The sequence below is a fragment of the Bombus flavifrons genome, chromosome 12 (genome assembly GCF_040668555.2).
Source record: "Bombus flavifrons isolate JBK064 chromosome 12, iyBomFlav1_principal, whole genome shotgun sequence".
In the NCBI taxonomy this organism is placed as follows: Eukaryota; Metazoa; Arthropoda; class Insecta; order Hymenoptera; family Apidae; genus Bombus; species Bombus flavifrons.
Window position 1 is genome coordinate 5,372,734 of NC_138453.1, and position 20,227 is coordinate 5,392,960.

General features: G+C 41.3%; 1 protein-coding gene and 1 long non-coding RNA gene across 2 annotated transcripts in view; one reads left to right on the top strand and one right to left on the bottom strand.

Moving 5' to 3' along the window:
* Positions 1-2,938: 2,938 nt before the first annotated feature.
* Positions 2,939-11,148, bottom strand: LOC138185486 (uncharacterized). The gene is made up of 2 exons (XR_011174630.1): positions 10,822-11,148; positions 2,939-4,299 (listed from the first exon to the last, which is right to left on the bottom strand). It is a non-coding gene; the product is annotated as an uncharacterized LOC138185486 (long non-coding RNA).
* Positions 10,306-20,227, top strand: part of mdy (diacylglycerol O-acyltransferase) — an 86,954-nt gene continuing 77,032 nt past the window's right edge. The window contains exon 1 of the mRNA XM_069124457.1: positions 10,306-10,810. Coding sequence (XP_068980558.1) covers positions 10,692-10,810 — 119 coding nt within the window. The 5' untranslated portion in view covers positions 10,306-10,691. The remainder of the gene's footprint in view (positions 10,811-20,227) is intronic.

Consider the following 20,227-nt stretch of genomic DNA (forward strand, 5'->3'; position numbering starts at 1 on the left):
TCGACATTCCGCCCGAGCAATTTCCAGCGAAGCGGAATTTCGACCGGGTCATTATTGTTCTCGGTGGTCTAGAGACAATTTCCATCGGTTTACTCAAATCTGGCTGGCCAACTCTCTAGGTAAGTAGAAAGAGGGACAATGGAGAGCGAATAGGTGGGATAGAGAGAAAGAGAATGAGGGAAGGGAAAGAGGGTGGATAGTGGCACGTGAGGTCTGCAATCGTGGCATCGTGCATGGGGCAGGAAACAGACGAAATTTGACATCAGGCTTGACCAGTGGTATGTAAGAGATAATTGATGACGTTACGGTTCATCGCTCGCTACTCGGTTACCGGACATAGACAAATATTGACAGCTTCCGATCACAGAGCCGCTAGTATCCTTTGTAGGTAGCTCACGCACACGATCCTCCGATGTCTGTTCGGTTTTCCTGTCGAATCACTTCGCTTAGTCTCTGGTACGTTAGTAAATCAATGTCCCCTGGACGTGCATGTCGAGCAAGTTTCGTAAATTAAAGTGGCCTCGTTTGTTCCTATAAAGCTTGCCTGTGGCTATTGGTTGCACGTGACGTCGCGCACCACGCTTTGAGGACAAAGTGGCAGTTTTCCCTTTACCTTACTTTTATTATAGTCGGTCGTGCCTGTCTTCGTGCCACTCCGGCCGGAACACAAAATTGCAGCCGGAAACTTAAGCCCGGGAATTTGAAGGGTTCTCCGGCCAGTGAATCGGAGAGGAAGTACAGGTGACCGAACCTTCAGCCCGGGCATAGCTTCGAGCACATCAATGACTGTACCGCGTTGCATTGTTCATCTTTAATTGTCTGTGCGGTTCTCACTTCGGTATTTTGCAAGCGAGTGCACCTTCAAAGGAAGCACCGTGGCAAATCAGTTCATAACAAGTTTTGCAAAATTCGATTAGGTACCTTCCTTATTCTGGATCGTTTGCGGCGAGACAAAGGGTCGCTTGTTATCTAACTGTTATTGTTCTTGTACTCTGTATAAGTGCTTAGTATTTTTATCAAATTCATTCTAAACTTGCATCGTTAAATTCTGACTAACGAATAATATCACTTATTCGTTCAGTACTTTTTCATTTTATTACAACAGTATTACCAAATAAATCTTGGAGGCTGATATTCAACCGCTTGAAAATATTCGAGTTAGCTTGTTTAAAAGCTACTCTCGAGCTTTGAAAGGAATATTGTCAAGGCTGTCCTTGGCTGCTCCATTTTCCATTCCTTTAGGTTCAACGCCGAAAGAAAAGGAGAGCTTCAAAGGCTCGAGCGGCTGTCGAAAAGGCTCATGGTTTACACATCGTGACGGTACTTTCTCGTCAAGGCTCGTAAAAGCTCTCGGGACGATCGACTGTAAAAGTCGGCGACACGGTCAAGAAGATCCTTCTTGATTTTCCGGTTCTCAATTCACGAGCTCGTGAAAAACCACACTCCACACATTCCCGGTCACTGCCTCGTTTATCCATTCCTTTCTATTCTCAACTTTTTCATTGTTCTCCTGACTTTAAGAGACGACAGCAAATTATTCGTTGGTAGTTGAGAATTTTGTTCGGAATAATAAATTCAATTCTTGATTCTTTTTTTCGATATATTAATTCGAGAACTCGTTTGGAAGTTTGCACGGTTCCATCGAAATTTTCTACAATTTCGAGAATGACCTTTTCAGCGAAATTGATCGTTCGAATAATTTGAATGAACAATTGAATTAAATTGGATTAAAATCAGTTTGCTCGATTTATTTTTAGTACCTTCTCTATTATTCTATTAATGATCGTTCAATCAGCTTAAAACGAAGTTTAATACAGTTGAAAGTAGCAAGAAAAAATAGTGTATCATAAAGGAATTTGATCATCAACATCAAAAGTATTATAGAAGAAGATGAAAGCAAATATAAAATAAAAAGATGAAAGAATGGTTCTTAAATGAAATGGGGACAAGGTATAACAGGTTATATGTTCTTTTTTCCGCATGGCTCCTTTCGCAAAACTTGATCACATGAAATTAGCTCGTGTCAACGTCGTATCACAGAAATTGTACGGCGAGAAACATTGAAGATTCGTGTGTGTAGGTGGTATAACGCAGCTACGTAGGTAATAACGGGAGATGTTGAGCTGTTCTGGGCGACGTGGCGCATACGCTCTGCCTATTAGCATACAATTATCTTTATGCTTCTTTTATGATTCATATTTAGTACCAGTCTCGTCCGCTTTTCGCTTCGTCGACCAGCGCAGCTTCAAGTTTGCAACTTTTACGATCGTGCTTGTTTCTAAACTTAACGTCCTCCGGTTTTCACCCCTTATCATCGTTTCTCGGTGCAACGCTGGTATTCTTGCTAAACGTGCTTTTGCAAATATTCGCAACATCGGCAGCGAAAGGGGGGGGGGGAAGTTCGAAAATTTGTTGTCGTACGTGCTGAAAATCAGCAACAACTATTGATTTCGTTCACGCTCGTTTTTGTTCCTCGTTACAAACCAAACTCATCCAATGGCAAAGAAGTTCATTGAATAGTTTTTATGGTTTTACATTGTCCCAAATATCGATAAAACGACGCATAAAATATTTAAAATTGGAGAGATTTTCTTCTGTATTTTTTGGTAGAGACAAAATAATTGCACCGTGAAAAAGATTAAAAGAATAAAATTGGATAACAAAGAGGTAGCTACGCATCCCCAGAGTACCATACCATTTCGTACGGTGTATGGGTTTGATCGTGGTTCCAATGACCCGGCATTGCTACCGGCTACAGTTGAACATTAATTTAATTAATTCAGATCCATTTGCAGTCGCACGCGAGCTAGCCATTTCGGCATTTATTTTGTGCCATTTGTACTTTATTTTTTACATAACCCGAGCCTACTATGATTGTCTAGAATATGTGTATAATGGGAAATTTGTTTATCCAATCTAGATTCTAGCCTCGTTCGTATTTTCATCGTTTTCTCTACTCTTCTTTTTCTTGTCTCACCTTTGTGGCATTATGCCATTTCAGGGTTCAAAGGAAGATAATGCGATAATAATTTTTTAATGATGAAATGATACTAGACACTTTTTTAACGACACGTGTAATTTTCTAATTATTTTATAATTGAATCTTTAATTAGTTTGTAAAATTCCATTAAAATTTGGTAAGCTGCCCGAGGAAAAAGTTTCAGTCTGTTACATAGCTTGTGACGCTCTATAAATTAGCAAGGAGGGTCGTTCTAGATCGTTGAGATCGATTCAGATTTTAGTAGTTTTAGACCACATCCGGCCGAATGGCTAATAACGGACGTGCTCTGACTACTAATCGGCTTTGCGGAGATTTCCTGATGTACGAAGGGGTGTATGGGCTAAACGCTACGGGGAGGAGGGTCAAAGGGCAAGATTAGATGCTTACGATGGACTTCTACGGGGTCTGTGCATAATGCGTAGCTCCTCGATAATTTGTCCACTAATAATAATGTTCATCCCATCAAAATACATTCCATTTTCATGTAATTTATACCTAACACGAATAAAATGCGAAATTCTTTGCTAAATCGTGTGAATAATTCCTGTAACTTTATCCGATTACTCTCTTCTTCTTCAAAATCCGTTGACTTCTTAGAACCTGATACGAAAAAAGAAAATTGTGAAGAAAATTACGCCGAATCACTATTCCGATTTTCTTTCTCTCTTTTTTTTTGTTTTCTCTTTGAATTAATTTATTTAATCCGACCAAGTACTTCCGTTGAGACTTCATTTACATGTAATCCGGGAACAGTTGATTGTATCTCTAATTGCTTGGCGGCGAACACTGGAACCGATGCTCGTGAAGTTTGTTATAATATTAATTTCTTATCGTTGATCTTGCGCGGCGACGCTATTCTCCGAATATCGCCAGTTTCACCTTCCATGTGCAAACATACTATGGGAACTAGTTGGTTGAATATCTTGCGATCTCTACGAAGCAGGAAGGTGTAAGTACCGTGTTAGTCTTTGGGGTTACGTCGCTGCTCGCAGAGCTAACTAATAGCCTCTTAGCCTCGGCTTAGGGAGGATCATGCTACAGGCAGCCGCACCCTCCATTGCTCTAAGACTCAGACCGCACATCCTCAGCCCTTAGTGCAATCCTTAAGCCACGCCAGGCCTGCAAACAACCGATCTCCTTCTCGAACGTAGACGATGGATTAACGATAATGATTGATTGGATTCCACATTCTTACCTATCTTTCTTTCCAACGACATACCGAACGACCTGGTCTTAAACGACTTAAATTAGGTTGTTACTCGGATTCTGTTCGTAGATTACATGGACTTGGTGGCTATCTAGAGAAAACGATAAATCTTTATTTCGATTACACGTACGAGAGGCATATGTATAAAAATGCAAGTTAAGAATTGGATTCGTAGAGTTTGTATTTATTAAGAAACAACATGAAAGCGAGAGATACCAATGACTCCTGAATTAGTCACAGCTTGATTAAACCGGCATGCAGTCTAATTTTCATTTTCATTCGCATAAAGAAGCGGCGCATTCAATGTAATAAATTCTCACCGGAGATGCAGCAAAGATTTTCATTCGCGCGGTTATTCGCTTATTCTCGTCCGGCGTTTCTCGTACAAATGAACCTGTTACCGTAGGGTTTACGCGAAATTTACATTCGCCCCCGAGGTGAAACAGTCCGAAGGAGATTTCTCCCGTTATAGTTCAGTCAACGGAGGGCTGTCTGTGCTTCTTCCCCATAAGCAGACTTTCAGCGAAAGCTCAATCGGTGGATTTGCGGTAACAGTTCGCTCTGTATGCGTTCGCGTATTTCTCAAATCCCTCGCGGATAGTAGGACCATTTCCTTTCGTTCCTCGGATATCGTTCGCTCGCGTGGTAAATACGCGCGTATACGTATCTGTATACATATGTACATATACGTATTACGAATACTCAGAAATACGAAGATACCAACTAGACATCCATTTATTTGATACGATCCCAAGATCGTATATATACACAATTATGTGAACGGTAGTTGTGTAAAATCGTGAAAACTGAAACGTGTAGCTCCATGTAAAAATACATCGATTGGAGCCGATGTGAGTGTGTAGCGTGTATGAATCCCGCTAAGCGGTAGCACGGCTTCCATGAAAAATCGTACACGAAACTCCAATTGGGCGTGACTGAGTCTAATTTATTTAGTAGCCCAAAGGAGAGACAAGTACTGGTGTGGCTGGACGTCGTCTGTGCCATTGTATCGGCAGCTTTTCAGCGCTTTGAAATATAGTCGTCCTGCGGGCTTGTTCGGCCCTTTACCACGATCCCATGGGCTCGAATTAATTTCGCGAAGAAACAACTGTCCGCTAACGCTGTCTCGCTCCATTCGAGGGAATTCGATCCCAGAAAAATAAATTCCAACCCGCCGGTGAACTCCACCGCAAAACGCTCCACCGGAATCGTTTTTCTCTTTCCTCTCTCGTTTTTTCTTTTTTCTTTCATTTAGTTTGGACGTGAAATTCGCGAAAGAGTAGGCGAACGACGAATAGGTACGATCATTTGCAATTCCACGAGGTCAATAACGATACATCAAGGGACAAGTTTAGGTATCGAGAGTATTTCGACAACGTGGTAAGGAGCGCGGCCGGATGCCACGTTGCACGACACCGTTTCTGAATACAAAGCGCGAATCTCGCATACAGTCGGTCACCGAATCTATTTTGGTGCTGGTTTACAGAACAAGAAGGCAATAATACAAGGATGGGAATGTTTCGACCAATATTGCGAAAGTTTTCGTACACGGGCTCTTGGTCCGTTGAAGTTCCGCCGATCCTCCTTTTCTTTGGAGCGACTGACGTATGAATAGAAAGGAAAGAAGGAATGCCACTTGATGCTCGATGGAATCCAGACACGTTTCGACGTTGACAGATGTTTGCGAGACTGTACGGGCAACTTCTGCAATTTCCTGTACACGCGAGGATGATAATCGTTAATACGATTTTGCAACTTTTCTTGTTTTACCATTCGAAATTTAAATGATCATAGACTGGAAATTTACACGACTTTCCGCTATAAACGAAACGTTTGTTTGATCGATGCTGTATGATGCTACGACGTAGAGGATATTTTAGTCGCAACATTTTTCCGCGTGATCGGGACTTTGACCGCTATCGTTCGATTATTACGATCGAACTGTGTATGAACACGGGCAGATCGTATCAATGCTGTTCAACTTACTATTCGCTGCTTTTATTCCTCTTTACAAGAGTTTCGCGTGTGACGTTTAATCACGCGAGATCATTGGGCACGTAATCGGTTGTAAACGACCGCGACGATAGGTACGGTCGTTCTCGAAGACGATCTACTCGAGACGCTCGTGAAAGACGTTTAACGAACCGCTTAGTAGCCAGATAACGGGATCACGTCACATGAAACGTTACAAGGCTAGTTTCTTTGTAGCCGTCGTGGGTTGGCGCCGAGAATTACACCCTTCGGAGCACCTTCAATGACGTTTTCCAGCATCGAACGATCATTCGATAAAAATCACACTTCTGTACTGGTAAATTCCTTTTTCCCTTTTTTCTGTCGAGGAACCTGCGCGAAACGTGCTATTCTTGCGAAAGATAAACCGTAGCTTATTTTTTCTGGCGGTTCAGCGAGACGGGAGAAGCGCGTAGTGCAATTTTAAAACGCGTCGCCAGAGAAGATCTCCCGTGGGGACTCGACCGCGCTAGGTATCGTTTAATCGACTTGTCCATGGTTTCACAGAGGCTGCACGTTCACCAACATCCCGGTAACGACGCTTTTTCCCCGCTTTTTGCCCTCCGCACAATTTTCAGAATTTCCCCATTTCCCACTCCTGTGTCCCTTTTATTACGGTCGTTGCGTGACAGGGTTTTTTAAAATCGAGGACACTGTCCCGAGGATATTAGATACCGCGGTCGGTGCAAAGTGGCCAGTAAAAGGGCCCTGTCGAGTATAAGCGCTGCCGCCGAATCCTGGAAACCCGCTCTACCGTCGGGTCGGCAGATGTCTGTGGAGATCCTGTCGACGTGTAACTACGTATGTAGAGTAACGTGCTTGCCACCGTGCTCAGTAATATCCGTGGTTGGCCATAAAGGGAGTTCGTAAACGACTGGTACGGCTTTCCTCCTTCCAGCCTGTATCTCGCTCTCCCTACATGGAAACGGCTATTCGAAATGTACATGTCGGCGTACGGGTGGAAAACGAGGCGAAACGGAGAATGAATATAGACTTTGCTTACTGTTCGTACGTGCCAATATATTCGCGCTAGCTTTCGCGGCTAAGCTGTTCCCTTTCAGCCTAAAGTGCAGGTTAAATTCGCTGCGGTTAGGTACAGCAAACACACGATCGGCTCATTGTATTCATTGGCTAGCTTGTATTTCATTCGCGTGATAAACGAAACCAAGGAGAATGTGTTTTGATAGAGTGCAGCCGAATTTAATTGAGCTCTAACTTTACGGAACGCGCTTGTTACTGTAGGAACGTTGAATTGCTGGTAGACTTTTATTAGAAAATATAAAATGAAATAACGGCAACTGTATTTATTGGCGAATTAATAACGATAGTTCTCAATTTCCTCTACTCTGTAATCATTTATGCAGAACTCTCCCTCGCTTCTGGATCATATCGCATTCCTAAAAATTCCACTTGCACAGCACACATTCTTACCACGTGCTGCCAAAAGCGCACGTAACACTATGCATGTCAAATCTCCACATGTATTCTCTGAATTGCTTCTCATTCGTTCCTGATATTCCAGTATAAATATCCGCTTCGGTCCCAATCTCTCGTCATTCATAAGTAATTCCTATGAATTCGGTGTATCTCTCACATTATTCCTTGATTGTAAGAATGAAAGGAAGTATTTAATGATTACTTGTTCGTCGCCACCATGCTCGTAATTTATTCATATTGTGTATAGGTGTTTATTAATTTACTGTTTCTATTATGGTTAAGAATGTAAAAAAATAAACAACAGAAAAGAGAAAGTTCGTGATTCATTCTTTAAAAATGTTATCCTCCTTATCTTTTTAGCAACTCCTATACTTATCATTCCCTGAGTTGCAAATCTAAAATTGAACTGCTCATAATTAAGCTTGAAAAATGAATCGACTGCCTCTAACTACCTTACGTCAGACTATTGAATTTGTTTGAAACGAATGTATTATGTAACGTGAAAGTGTTGTTACAGTTGGCGACGTGAGGTGGTTACATTTGGCAACATTCCGCTTCGCGAGCTCTGATACATCGTGGCTGAAGATAATTAGTAACGAGCTTGATAGCGTTTCACGACGATGCTCGTCAAGAGACGCGCTTAATTGTGAATCCTCAGAAGTGGATGCATCGTGGCATTAGGGATGTTTAAAGGGACGGATTTCCTGTGCGTTTGTCGTGGATCTGCGGGTTTCCGCCCTCGAATACGCCACTTTAATTAGCTTTTCTTCCAACTGGTGTCTATCCTCGTCTTTTCAGAGTTCGATGATCCTTCAGCTAAGTCAAGGATTCGAAGAGTCGCGTAATTGACACGCGAAATTGTCTCACGTGTTTGGCCACCAGTTTATTTACTCCGAAACTTTCGACCGTTTATTGGAGTTCCCGGGTTTCCACGGCACGGAGATGCAGACGAAGCGAGAGGGGGTTTCTCCCAATTGGCAAACTCAAAAAGCAAAGCTTGCGATATCTTAAGTCTTAATGGATATTTTGTCAAGATAATTACCGCGTGAACACGAATGAATTTCATTAAATCATTTTTAACGATTTTCCATGGTGATATTATATTCCTGGAAATGATATTCGTGGAGAGACAGCAGTGAGCGAGTACGAGCAAAAATAAATGTTATTTTATCAACAATTATAATTTTCTTTGATAATTTGAAAATATGTATATGTATTAACGAATCTAAATCGAATTGTAATTAAGCCATCGCGTTTCTGACCGAGCATATTTAATATAAAATCCCTCTCCCTCAATTATTCGCTTTGTACATATTGTATATATATCTTTTCTCATTTAAAATACTCAATTTCAGAATATTCAAAGGAAGCAACGAACGATACATCATTGGTTTCCTTATTCGATTGTGAAAACACAGGTGAGGGAATTATGTTTTATTACGAAAAACAGAGGAACAAAAATGCCATCAAATTGTAACTACCACTGCAAAATACGAAGTTTCAACCCGTAAAGCCGGATTACGATACACGGTAATTATCCATTTTAATTGCGGACTATATTCGCTGTTATCCAAACGACTGCAAAAATGGACGCGTCCAGAGCGTGCGCGCGTTCATCTGACGTTTAAGCCCTCGAGATTTTCTCTAAAGATTATAAGTAATTACCTAATTATTCGCGTCAAGTTCGCGTCTTAAATGTCATGAGCCGGTAAGAGCAGCTTCTTTCACCGGCGAGAACCGGAGAAAGGGGAACATTTGTGAAGCTGCTTGAGCGCGTTTGCGTTTAAAGTTACAACCTTGAAGAAGTTAAATTACATAGCGCAGTCAGGACACAATTACACAGTATGTTTAATGAATCGTGCTACAACTGACAACGAGGTAATTGTTCGTGACAAAGCAGCTACGGCAATCTGATAAAGCAAAAACTGGCAAAGCATTTTGTATAAACTGTCTAGCTTTTGAGAAGGATGATCTGGACCATCTAATTGTTGCAAGCTAGCTAAAATATAAATACGTTCAGCACGGTCCATTTATGGTGTAGTCCGTTTTTAAAAACAGACATTAATTTTTTAAGAACGACAGATCGTGGCAGAGTGATTTGCGAATATAATTTTCGAGTTGCACACGCTCTAAATACTAGAACGCTCCTCGGCTATCCAGCCTTTTATGTAGGAGACATTACAGACACTACGAAGTATCACACTATAACTGGTTAGTCATGTAAAAAGAATTTATACTGCGTCATTTCATGGTATATTTACTTTTCCTGTTAGTCACTTCAAATTCATCTTAGTTAATCGTATTGTTTATTTAATACCTTCCCTCTACCAAGCTACACGATAATAATCAGCCAAGGCCGGAAAACATGTCTGCATATTATTTATTTTTTTCTTTACTCAAAATATTCGTCTTTTATTTTTCCCTAATACAGGTAATACAAATTGTGAAAAACTTGCATAACCCACCAAGAGAAAACAAATTGAAAGGAGCTTGCATAACCCGCCAAAAAAAGCAAAACACTCATGCCCTCTATATTAAAAAATACATTCAAGTTAGAGAACGTGATCGAGAAATGGTCCTATGAAAAAGCGTAGTTACTACTACTTGTTATCTATAGAAGACAAAGATAAATACACAACGGACCGAGAAGGCCAATGAAAGCCGGTAGTATCACCGTGACTGTCTATTCGTAAACACGATCGCGTGTGTGGTCTGACTATATAAAAACGCCAGAGATTAAGTATACCGGTCTAGCTATATCGACACTTTGCAGGTGAAACAGACCAGGTGGAGCTATAGGATCTTACAGTTCGATCTGTAAATCCCCATCAGGTCTATCGCGTCATCAGTGAAAGTAAACGTTTTATTTCGATCAGTTTTTGTTCGGTTTCGCTTTCTTTTCTCTTAGTGTAAACGTGAAGTGTGAGTCGGCTCACCGAGTTAATTGCGCACGTGTGAGTTTGTATACGATTGTGTGTGAATCCCTGCATAGCGTAGAGCGCGCGTGGTGCTTGTCCCTCGTCGCAGAGTGCCAACATGACGATAGAGCATGAAAACGACACGAAGGTGAGGTTAAGGAGGACGAAAAGCGTGACACGGGCCGAGGAGATCCAAAAAGCGGAAATGTTGGCACGTAAATCACAGCCTGACAAACCGTGAGTCTTACATTTTTGTTATATACGACTGTAAACAGTCTCGAGTGTAAACGAACTAGAAGTCAATTTCTGTTACGGTTCACGTAAACACTTTGTCGTTTTTTCCGATGATCGTTTGAAACTGTCGGTAAAGGAGTATCGCTGAGAAGACGATGATCGACGTCGACGAGAACACGGTTACACAAAATTTTCTGATTCTCTCGAGTTGCTCCAACGTAACAGACAACTTTACGAAACAACACGCATGCGCGTTTCGTTTCTGATCGAGCACAACTGTGAATTCACGATCCCCTCCTTCGAACGCTGCATTCCTTTTCTCGTTTTAACATACGTTCCTCCACGCCGTTCTGTCGCACATCATAATCGATGCGTAGGTCAGTCGGTAGTGTAGTGCGCATAAATGTCCTATAGTTCGTTTCATAACACCTTCCACGTCTTTAGTTAATTAATCTGTTCTATAGGTGATCTTAGATGACTCAGGCTAACGATAAAACACCTCTCTTCTATCCGATTGCGATCAGGCTTTATTTACGCTTATGGCAGAACCGAGCGGTTTTTAGATTTTCCGATATGAAGTAATGAACTTAAATTAGGGCTAATGAGATGAAAAAGATTCATTACATACCTTTTTGGAATTGATAAAAATATTATATCCTTTTAAGGCAAGTGTTATATCAATTGAAAATTAGGTTTCGCTATTTAAACATTACATTTGTAGCTTAAATCGTACAAAATTTTCTTGATGTAAACTCTATATTTCACTACTATTGAAGAGATGATAAGATAAAGTTTTATCATTTGGAACAGGGTTAAGGTTCACGCAACGTCTTAGCTGTAGTATACACTTACGTTGGCAAGTAATTGGTGTTTAATTGTCTGATTGCATTCATGCATCTAATTCGATAGAAAGTAGAAGTAGCGACCAACGCCGTAACGTCTGGATCGTATTACAGACGTTATTATTATCGAAGAATGTCTCCACAGAAATATGGAATATCTTGGATTACGTAGTGTAGAAATCGGAGACAAATCTCGTTTCCAAAGTTACCAGTTTAAACATCGACAAATTAGGGACTGGTTTTAGGAAAGCGAATAACGCGATAGTCAATATTTGCAGTGACGTGGATGATTTCAGAAACAAAGTTGGAGGTGGGAATAAGCTGTTTAAAGTTCATTCAGTAGAACGAACACGAGGACAGACAATCGAATGCAGTCTTGAGTGCACGTCGTGGAAATGAAAACTTTCTTAACGAGCCGTTCGCCTCTTCTAATGGAACTGTACGTCAAGAAAACACAGCTAGATAATTCGTTCTCTAGCTATGGCATAATTATTGAGTTTCGCTCTCCCCACGCTTATGCGTCAGTCCCCATTCCTTTGCAACAGGGAAACTTATCTCGATGCCAGGTTCGCGATAACCGACAGTGATACTCGAGCTTCATGCTCGAAAACAATGGGAACCTCGGCTGAAGCTTCATTTAAAGTTCAAGCAAAGTGAATGACAATTAACTGTCCTAACTTTACGATCAATAAGATCTCGCTAGACGTCTGAAATAAGTAATGAACGGGTTCCGGAACGTGTTGATCGACCAATTCTAATCCGACTACATATTTTTTCCTCGTTTCTTGCATTTTGTAATAAATCAAGCCTTGTCCGTTTTATGCCGAACGAATCTTAATTGCGTGTCAATACTTCAGGCGTTTGCCTCCCGAGTTTTAACGAATTGAAGAAAATATCGCAGTGACGTTTAGTCATTTGATCGTTCAATACCGTTTTATGATTTAATACGGCAGTATTGAACGATACGAATATATTATTCGATATCTGTTAAGTTATGATAATTCATTCGATACTCACGTGATTGTTTAGAACGAATGTAAAGTAATTAAGGCAATTCTCGAGATTTCAATATACGATTGCAAATCATCCTACATGTCGTAGATTGCAAGAAAAACGCAGAATATTCTGATGGCGGCTTAAAGTCGTTAATAATCCTGAAATAATGCTTGCTTTTCTTCTCTCAGAAGATTGTATGTACACGGAATTCTATCATGTTTAGCCGATAACGTTGTTGGTTTATGCACTGAATTGTCTTAAGATATATTTGCACGCTATTAGATTAGACTTTGCTGATATATAAATAGCAATATATCAGGCTTAATCGTGGCTCGCTTCGGTTACACAAACAGAAAGTTGTTCGTGTGCGGACTTGATGGTATTTTATAGCAAAGCGCAGTATTAACATACACGCGTAAATTTTACTGCTACATTTCCTGTTCTATTCGTTGGAATTAATTATGATAATAGATACGCTTAAAAAATCAATACTAATCAAGATAATATTCATACAATAAATTACGTTTAAATACAAATGTACTTAACATATTGTATAAATTACAAATTACAAAATAAAATTGTACATACAGGATAAAGTATGTTAATTTACACAATTCTCTAGTATCATAATTTCAAGGCTGCAAACATTTTATAATCTTATTTTATGATCGTAAAAATATGTTACAAGTTTTCAAATAAAATTCTAAATTGTTTTAATAAGCATCAAAAAGAGATTATTGACACGTAATTAAAACGGAAATGCAGTCTCGTTCGATACCGAATGTTATGTTGCTTGTAGTAGAATGCAGTCGCAAACGGTTTCTATTAATTAACAAATCAAACGCTCAAAAACCGCGTCCGGTTGGGTCACACAGTATCGCTGTGCACATTGGGTAATGCGAATCGAAACAACAGAGTGCTGTGAATTCTCTTTGTACGAATTACGGAATAATTCCCATAGGTGCGCTTGGAACAAACCGCACACTTCTGTTCACAGTAATTAACAATCTCCTGTCCACTTTTTTTACGCGATAAGCCTGCCGTAATTAATTATTCCCTTTTTCTTGCTTCTCCATCGAACGCTATTTATACGAGCGACAATGAGTCGTTTAAACTGCGAGTTAGTTACGTAACGCGAGCTTTATAATTCAAGGCTGAAGGAATTAATCTTTGAATAAAGCTAATCAAGATATGGCATATCTTGTTTCAATGAGAATCGTAACGTATATATTAAATTGAACTTTTGCCTCCCAAGCTTTTTCGTAACGTCTTCTAAAATAGCTGACGAGGTTAATATCTACTATAGAATGGTTGGCAGCGCGTTTGCTCTAGCATGCTCTTAATTAAAATGTTAATTTCAGTGACGAGGCAAAAGCATATTGTGATAGGGAAAAGAGGCGGCGGTAGACGAGGAGTGCAGGATAACCGGGATATATCGCGGAAATACTTTCGTGAATTCGTACGCGTTCCCGCGAGCAATGAAGTATCATAAATTCATGATCGGTTTACGGCGTACCCAATTCAAAACGTAGATTCCGCGACCTGCCGCGTTCCTGCAATCAGAATCGCTAATCAAAGAATCCTCGAGCGTCCGTGAAAGTACCGAGGGAAAGCTGTAACTCGCGTTAATATTTCTCCGTAAACAAAAAGGGAGGATGGTCGGCGGCTGGAGAAGCCAGAGCAGTGGGCAAATTCCATTTGTTCAGATTTATGAAGTTTCACGCGCGCGTGTGGCTTTAATATCTATCCGCCGTGGAAAAAAATTTAATCAAGTCCACGGTCTAATCGAGCGCACGATCAAAAATTAATGCGTTAAAAACAGGATTAAATCTGGAGGAGCGTTAAGACTAAAAGAAAATTCATGAGGCTTTCTGTTTGGATTTTAGAGACGCGATGAGACTGGCGGGAAAAATGTTGCCAACAAGGCTCCGCTAAAAAAAAAAGAAAAAAAAAATAAAAAAAGAAAGGAAAAAGAAGTGGTAGGAGACCAAAAGAAATAAACGTAGTCACTTTAGATGGAGTTATCATCTCGTGCAAGCGGACGTTAATTAGCGAGACGAGACGAACCCTGGCGATGATGATGCCAGGGGCGCTTTATTTCAGAACACATCCTTCCGGCAAGTTCTGTTTTATTAGCGAGAGGTCAGCTACCGAAAACACAGTGAAATCTTCTCTTGCCCCTTTGACAAGCTATAATGACCTGCAAACAAGTCTCCTTTCTTTTTTTCTCTCTTACTTTTGCTCTCCGCGAAGGAGCACCTTTCTACCTTTAGTTGTTTCTTCTCCCCATCTTCGCACTCCTCCTCCACCTCCTCCCCCGCTTCTCGCTTTCTTGCCCGAGATCGTCCATTATGCCGGAGAATCAGAGATGGCACACCACTCCTCCGTCTCTTAAACAAACGAGCCCTACTGTATTTACCCGTTCCGTGTTTGCCAGATACTTCTTGTTTTCGCCAACTTTGCAATTAGGCGCGAGCGCGTTTGGGTTCGTTGGACGCGGTGAATATCGAATGATCAAACCCTTTGGTCGAAGGAATTCACACGGAAAGCTATGTCTGGCTTGCACGATCTTTCAATTCCAGATTGATTTTAAAGTTTCCGTTTGCACGATCCTTCGATGCGAACATCCTGCTCGCATGTGTTTACCCGTAAATTGAATTTAATCCCCGATGACTTCCGCTCTGATGGTAGAGCCAGTGCCTATCCGTAAAATATTCACCCAACAACGTCCATTTCAAAGCAAAAAAGTTTGTTATTCTCGCAGTGACACGGACTGTAATTACACGTTATATAGTTAGACGGCGAAGAATGTCATTAACGTCCAGTATGAACATTTTCCAATATGTCTGTCTGTGCTCTGAAATGACATGCTATTGCTGAAGGGCAATAATCATTCGTTAATGTATAGTCGAATGAGAGGCGGATAACAATGATATCCCAGCTATTTTCCTCCCCATCTTTCTCTCGCATATATCGCGGCCCCTTCTCGGGTGTTATCAATACGTTCTCACCTACTATTTGCTAATATTTCTGCAGTATTTCCAACTGCTGGACTGCTCTTATCCAGTCTCTGGGCTCGATATTCGAATCGATAACAACTACGAGGAAGCAGAAGGAGAGCAGATCGGTGATCATTTCGCGAACATTCTTTTGCGTTCTCTCTTCTCGATATGTGCATGTGTATGTACATGGAAATAATCATTCGGTGTTACAGTATTGAACGACTCGCGAAGGGAATGCGCAAGATTTTCCTCGAGGATTTTAATTTGCCGCTCATGCACATTCATCATCACCATCCCCAGGCTTCGTATCATTATCACAAGCCTTCGTGTTCGAACTAACACCTCCTTTTCGTAGCTCGCAGCGTCGGGTGTTGAAAAAGTACCAGCACCTAGCGATACTTGGGTCTCGTTATTTTCGAAGTTTTCCTCGCTGTCTTATTTCTTTCCCAGAAAATGCGTTATTTGTTATCTACCAGTTGTTTCGACGTTTGATTCCTTCTTTTTTTTCTTTTTGGAGATTCGTCTAGTCAGGCAAAAACTTTTTAATCTTCGTCATCGGACGGACTGGACGACGCGCCACCGTTTCGGCTGACACGACTTCGAAACGAATGAGGATTAACGGTATTGTGCTGTCAATCCGTCCGTCGCTTTCTAGTTTCCTCTTGTTTCCTCCCTTTTCATCGTACGGCTCTTTTCTTCGCGGAAGATTGCGGCGTTGGTGTCGAATCTCGCGCGTGAAATCAGCCGGAAGAACAATGGAAAGCGATTACGTCGACAGAAAGGGACTGAACGAGCGTTGGTGGATTAGGCACGAAGACGATTGCGGTTTTTGAGGTTGGATTCGGTGTTGCCCCGCACGATCCACATCACCGGCCGCGATTCATTCGTCCCTGGAATTCATTCATTCACGGAATCTACTTGCCAAAATCGATTATTGAAAACGGCTAAAATAAACGAATCGCTTTAACTAGAATTAAAATGGTATTTCGCTGCTCTCCAAATGTTAGGCAGGAAATATCGTAGTATTGAAATACATCCAGTTAAAAGCCGTATCTAAATTTTCCAGCGAAAATTTATTGACATTACCGTAATAAAAATAGTGGAGTGTAGAAAAATTCAATCCAAGTAGCCAAGAGAGAGAATTCTCTTCAAAGTCTAAACGTTCCTAACTCCGACTTTACCCTTGTCGAACAAGGATTTATATTTCCAACAACGAGGCTGTCTTCTTACAACAGGCGAGGGGGCAACCCTGATGAACCTCGGGGATCGTGAACGGAAGGAATGCAACGGCGAAAGTTAGGGATGTCGCGGTGAAAGGATGGGGGACAATAAAACAGGCAGACAGACATGCGGACGGAACCGACAGACAGACAGGGGACGAGAAAGACGGAATACCGTGGCTCCTGGTAATCGATTCCGGTGTGCTTCCAACTTGGAAGGAGAATAGGACGACGAACGGAAGGAAGACGAGGTGAACGAAAATCGGGCTAGGAAGAAGATCTGTTTAAGGCGCCATTTAATTTTCCTTCATGAATCATTTAGAGTATTCTTCTACCCTCTACTGTTCCTGCTACTGCCCGTTCTCTTTCGTTTGCTCCCGATTCGCCGGTGGCGGCTGGCTGAGCGGCAAGTTTTCCTCCCTCATTACACGGGTAATATATGTATATCCGTCTATCGTTTAAATATTCACGAGGGTTCCGGTGTCAGGAAGATTCGCAAGGCAGATACGGGAATCCTATGAACCTGCTGCCCCTTTCTGCCATTCTACGCCCTTTCGTCTCCGTCCTTTTTTACCCATCCTCCTCTCATCTTCGTGTCCGCTCTTGTATGTACAACGGCTTCCCCGCTTCCGTATCCGATGAGACTGACTTCAGATTCGAGGAACAGCTAAGGGGATGAAAGAGAAACGCGAGTGCCGTGCTCCCTTTTGTGGGTGCTCGTCTTTCCCCTCGTCTCTCGCATTTCGGGATCGCGTCAAGTGTTACCTACCGGTTTCTTGCGAGACGTAGTAGCTGTATCGATGCTGGTTCATTCATAGTTCTCGAGATAAAAATATAGAAACCTTATTGAACTAGAGTTGAAGAATAGGCTCGATCGAAACATCTTTTATGGGTACCGAACAGCTATTTGAGGACGATACCTATAACGAACTGATAACTTCAAGCTTCCCGATAAAGTTAATAGAATTTGTAAATTGCGATAAAAATGAAAATGAAAAGTTTGGAATTTCAAAATTATTTTCAAGTTCGTATCTGTAGCCTGTATCTTGTTTAGTTGATTAAGCGAAAATGATGCTTTAAAACAGTGAGTATCATTTCCAGAGATTTGGAAAGATCTTCTTATCGAATTATTAATTTCGAAATTGCCCTATAACCGACCGACAATCTACTGGCAGCCTTTCAATTCCGGTCGTATAATAGAAACGACTACGAATGTTGACAGCGTGTAATATACTTTTCATGGACTTGTGCGGTTTAGATAATGGCCGTTGGACCTTGTCCGTTATCGTGAAACGAATTATGAGCGGCCGGATAAGCATGACTTGGATCGTGACGACGCCTATCCCCCGATATAATGGCACTTTAGTTGCGTCAGACGTTCGTATTAACTTTACGATTCGCCGTGCGTCAAATATGGATTTTGGTGCGTGCGAAACGTACGCATAATTCACCGAGCAATAAAATGTTACCGGTATACGCCGTTCCGAATATTAATTACGTGAATAGAACTACAATTACTCAGGTTGGCACTGCGGGACCACGGAGCACGTCGCGCTTCGTTATCAGTATCGATAATTTTAATGAGCGTGTAATTAACTAACGATACGCCCGTTCATAGGTCAGGAGGTTTTCGAATTAGACTTTGTCTGTTTAGAGACGAAATACGGTTAGTTTCGAACAAGCCAGAGAGTTAATAGAGTTTTACGCGTTTTTAAATATCGATATTCACGTGTTTTTGAGGGAGTTTACCGCGAACAAATGAAAATTAACGAACTGAAATGAACAAATGGAAAATCGAGAGTAGTTGGAATGATCCGGATTTTTGGACAGTCCACGTAGATCGCCCAGTTTACAAAAACTCTTCCAGACTAAACCATATTACTCGGTTCGATCGCACGGTTGGGTAATTATACCAAAACATCGTTCGCTATTTCGTTTCGGTGCACCATGCAAAAATACGTTACCGTTCTTTATTCTGTTTCGTGCTACTGGTATGCGCCGATTATTCCCTTCTCTTTCCATTCACGTTTTCACGCTCGCATGCAGCGTATCTGGTGGATGGAAGATTGTTCCCGCGACGACTTGTCTAACGTGGGAAACAACGATCGGCCACATTTTTTAATTAGCGGTCACAATAACGTCGAGCCTGGTAACGCGATTTTTATACGCTTCCATTTACATGTTTCGTGACGTGAAAATAAGTAGGATTATTTTGTGATACAGTGAACTTTTAAATTAATACATTAAGCAGCGCAGTAATTTTTAGTATCGCATAAAATATTTCAGATTTGTCGATAAAAAGTGAAAACTAAAATATTCGCTGCCATATAAGGTATTTTTCGATAATTTCGATATCGAAAGATACATCCATATAGCCCGCAATTTTTCAACAAAAAACTAAATCGGACACAAATGAATTTTAATGACATTATTCTGCGAACTTGATTTATATACGGCGAGGGGGGGGAACAATTGTTGTTACGTTTTCTCGTAAACGAGTCTACCAAGAGTATCTTCACGAAAATTAAACCATGTTTTTGCGTTACAGCGAACGAGGGGTGTCTCTTGTTATCGAATGCCTACGGGCAAAAAGTTTGCCGCCTCGTTTTACGACATCAATAATCGAGGGGCTTATAACACGCGCCATCGACGAGTCGTGTTGAAAACTGCCGTGTCGCGAACTTTCTCACCATGGGAGCGACCGTTTTTTCGCATCTACAGGAAAGAAGTCCCCTCCCTTTTAGCAGTAAGAAACAGAGATGCCGGTCCAAAAGCAGTATGCCGAGTACCCGAAAACTTTGAAAAGTAGACGGTAACTTGTGCCTTCTTGTCAGGGGTCATTGGGTGGATCGTCTTCAGCCTCGCGGAAATACATTATTTCTAACTGATATCACGACTCCGTGCTCAAAAACATTGCCCTTCCTTTCGTCAGTCGGCAGTGGAATTTTATAAAACAAAGGTTTGCGATTATTTCAATTCTAAAGGAATTCTCCGAGCAAAGAGATTCTTTCGAAACAGCGAGTTGCAAACTATTCTTCTCTAAAGGATATGAGATGACTTCTTTCCAAGTTTATTAAAAGATATCTCACGAAGAAACGAGCAACCTTCATAAATATTAAACACGATCGTAATCACGCCGTGTTTACACTGAATTATTTCGTCAGAATGAAAAGACGTTGTAACAGTTGTTAGACCACTTAAGATCTCAACTCACGCGAACGCATACAGGTCCCTGTGGTACACCTTAACCATATGCAAGTACTCGAAAGACCGTTTACGCTTTTATTGCTCTGGCCCTATTGTTCAGGGCAAGTTGGTCGCGACACTTTGAACACCCAGTACAGTAGCACTCATGCATAT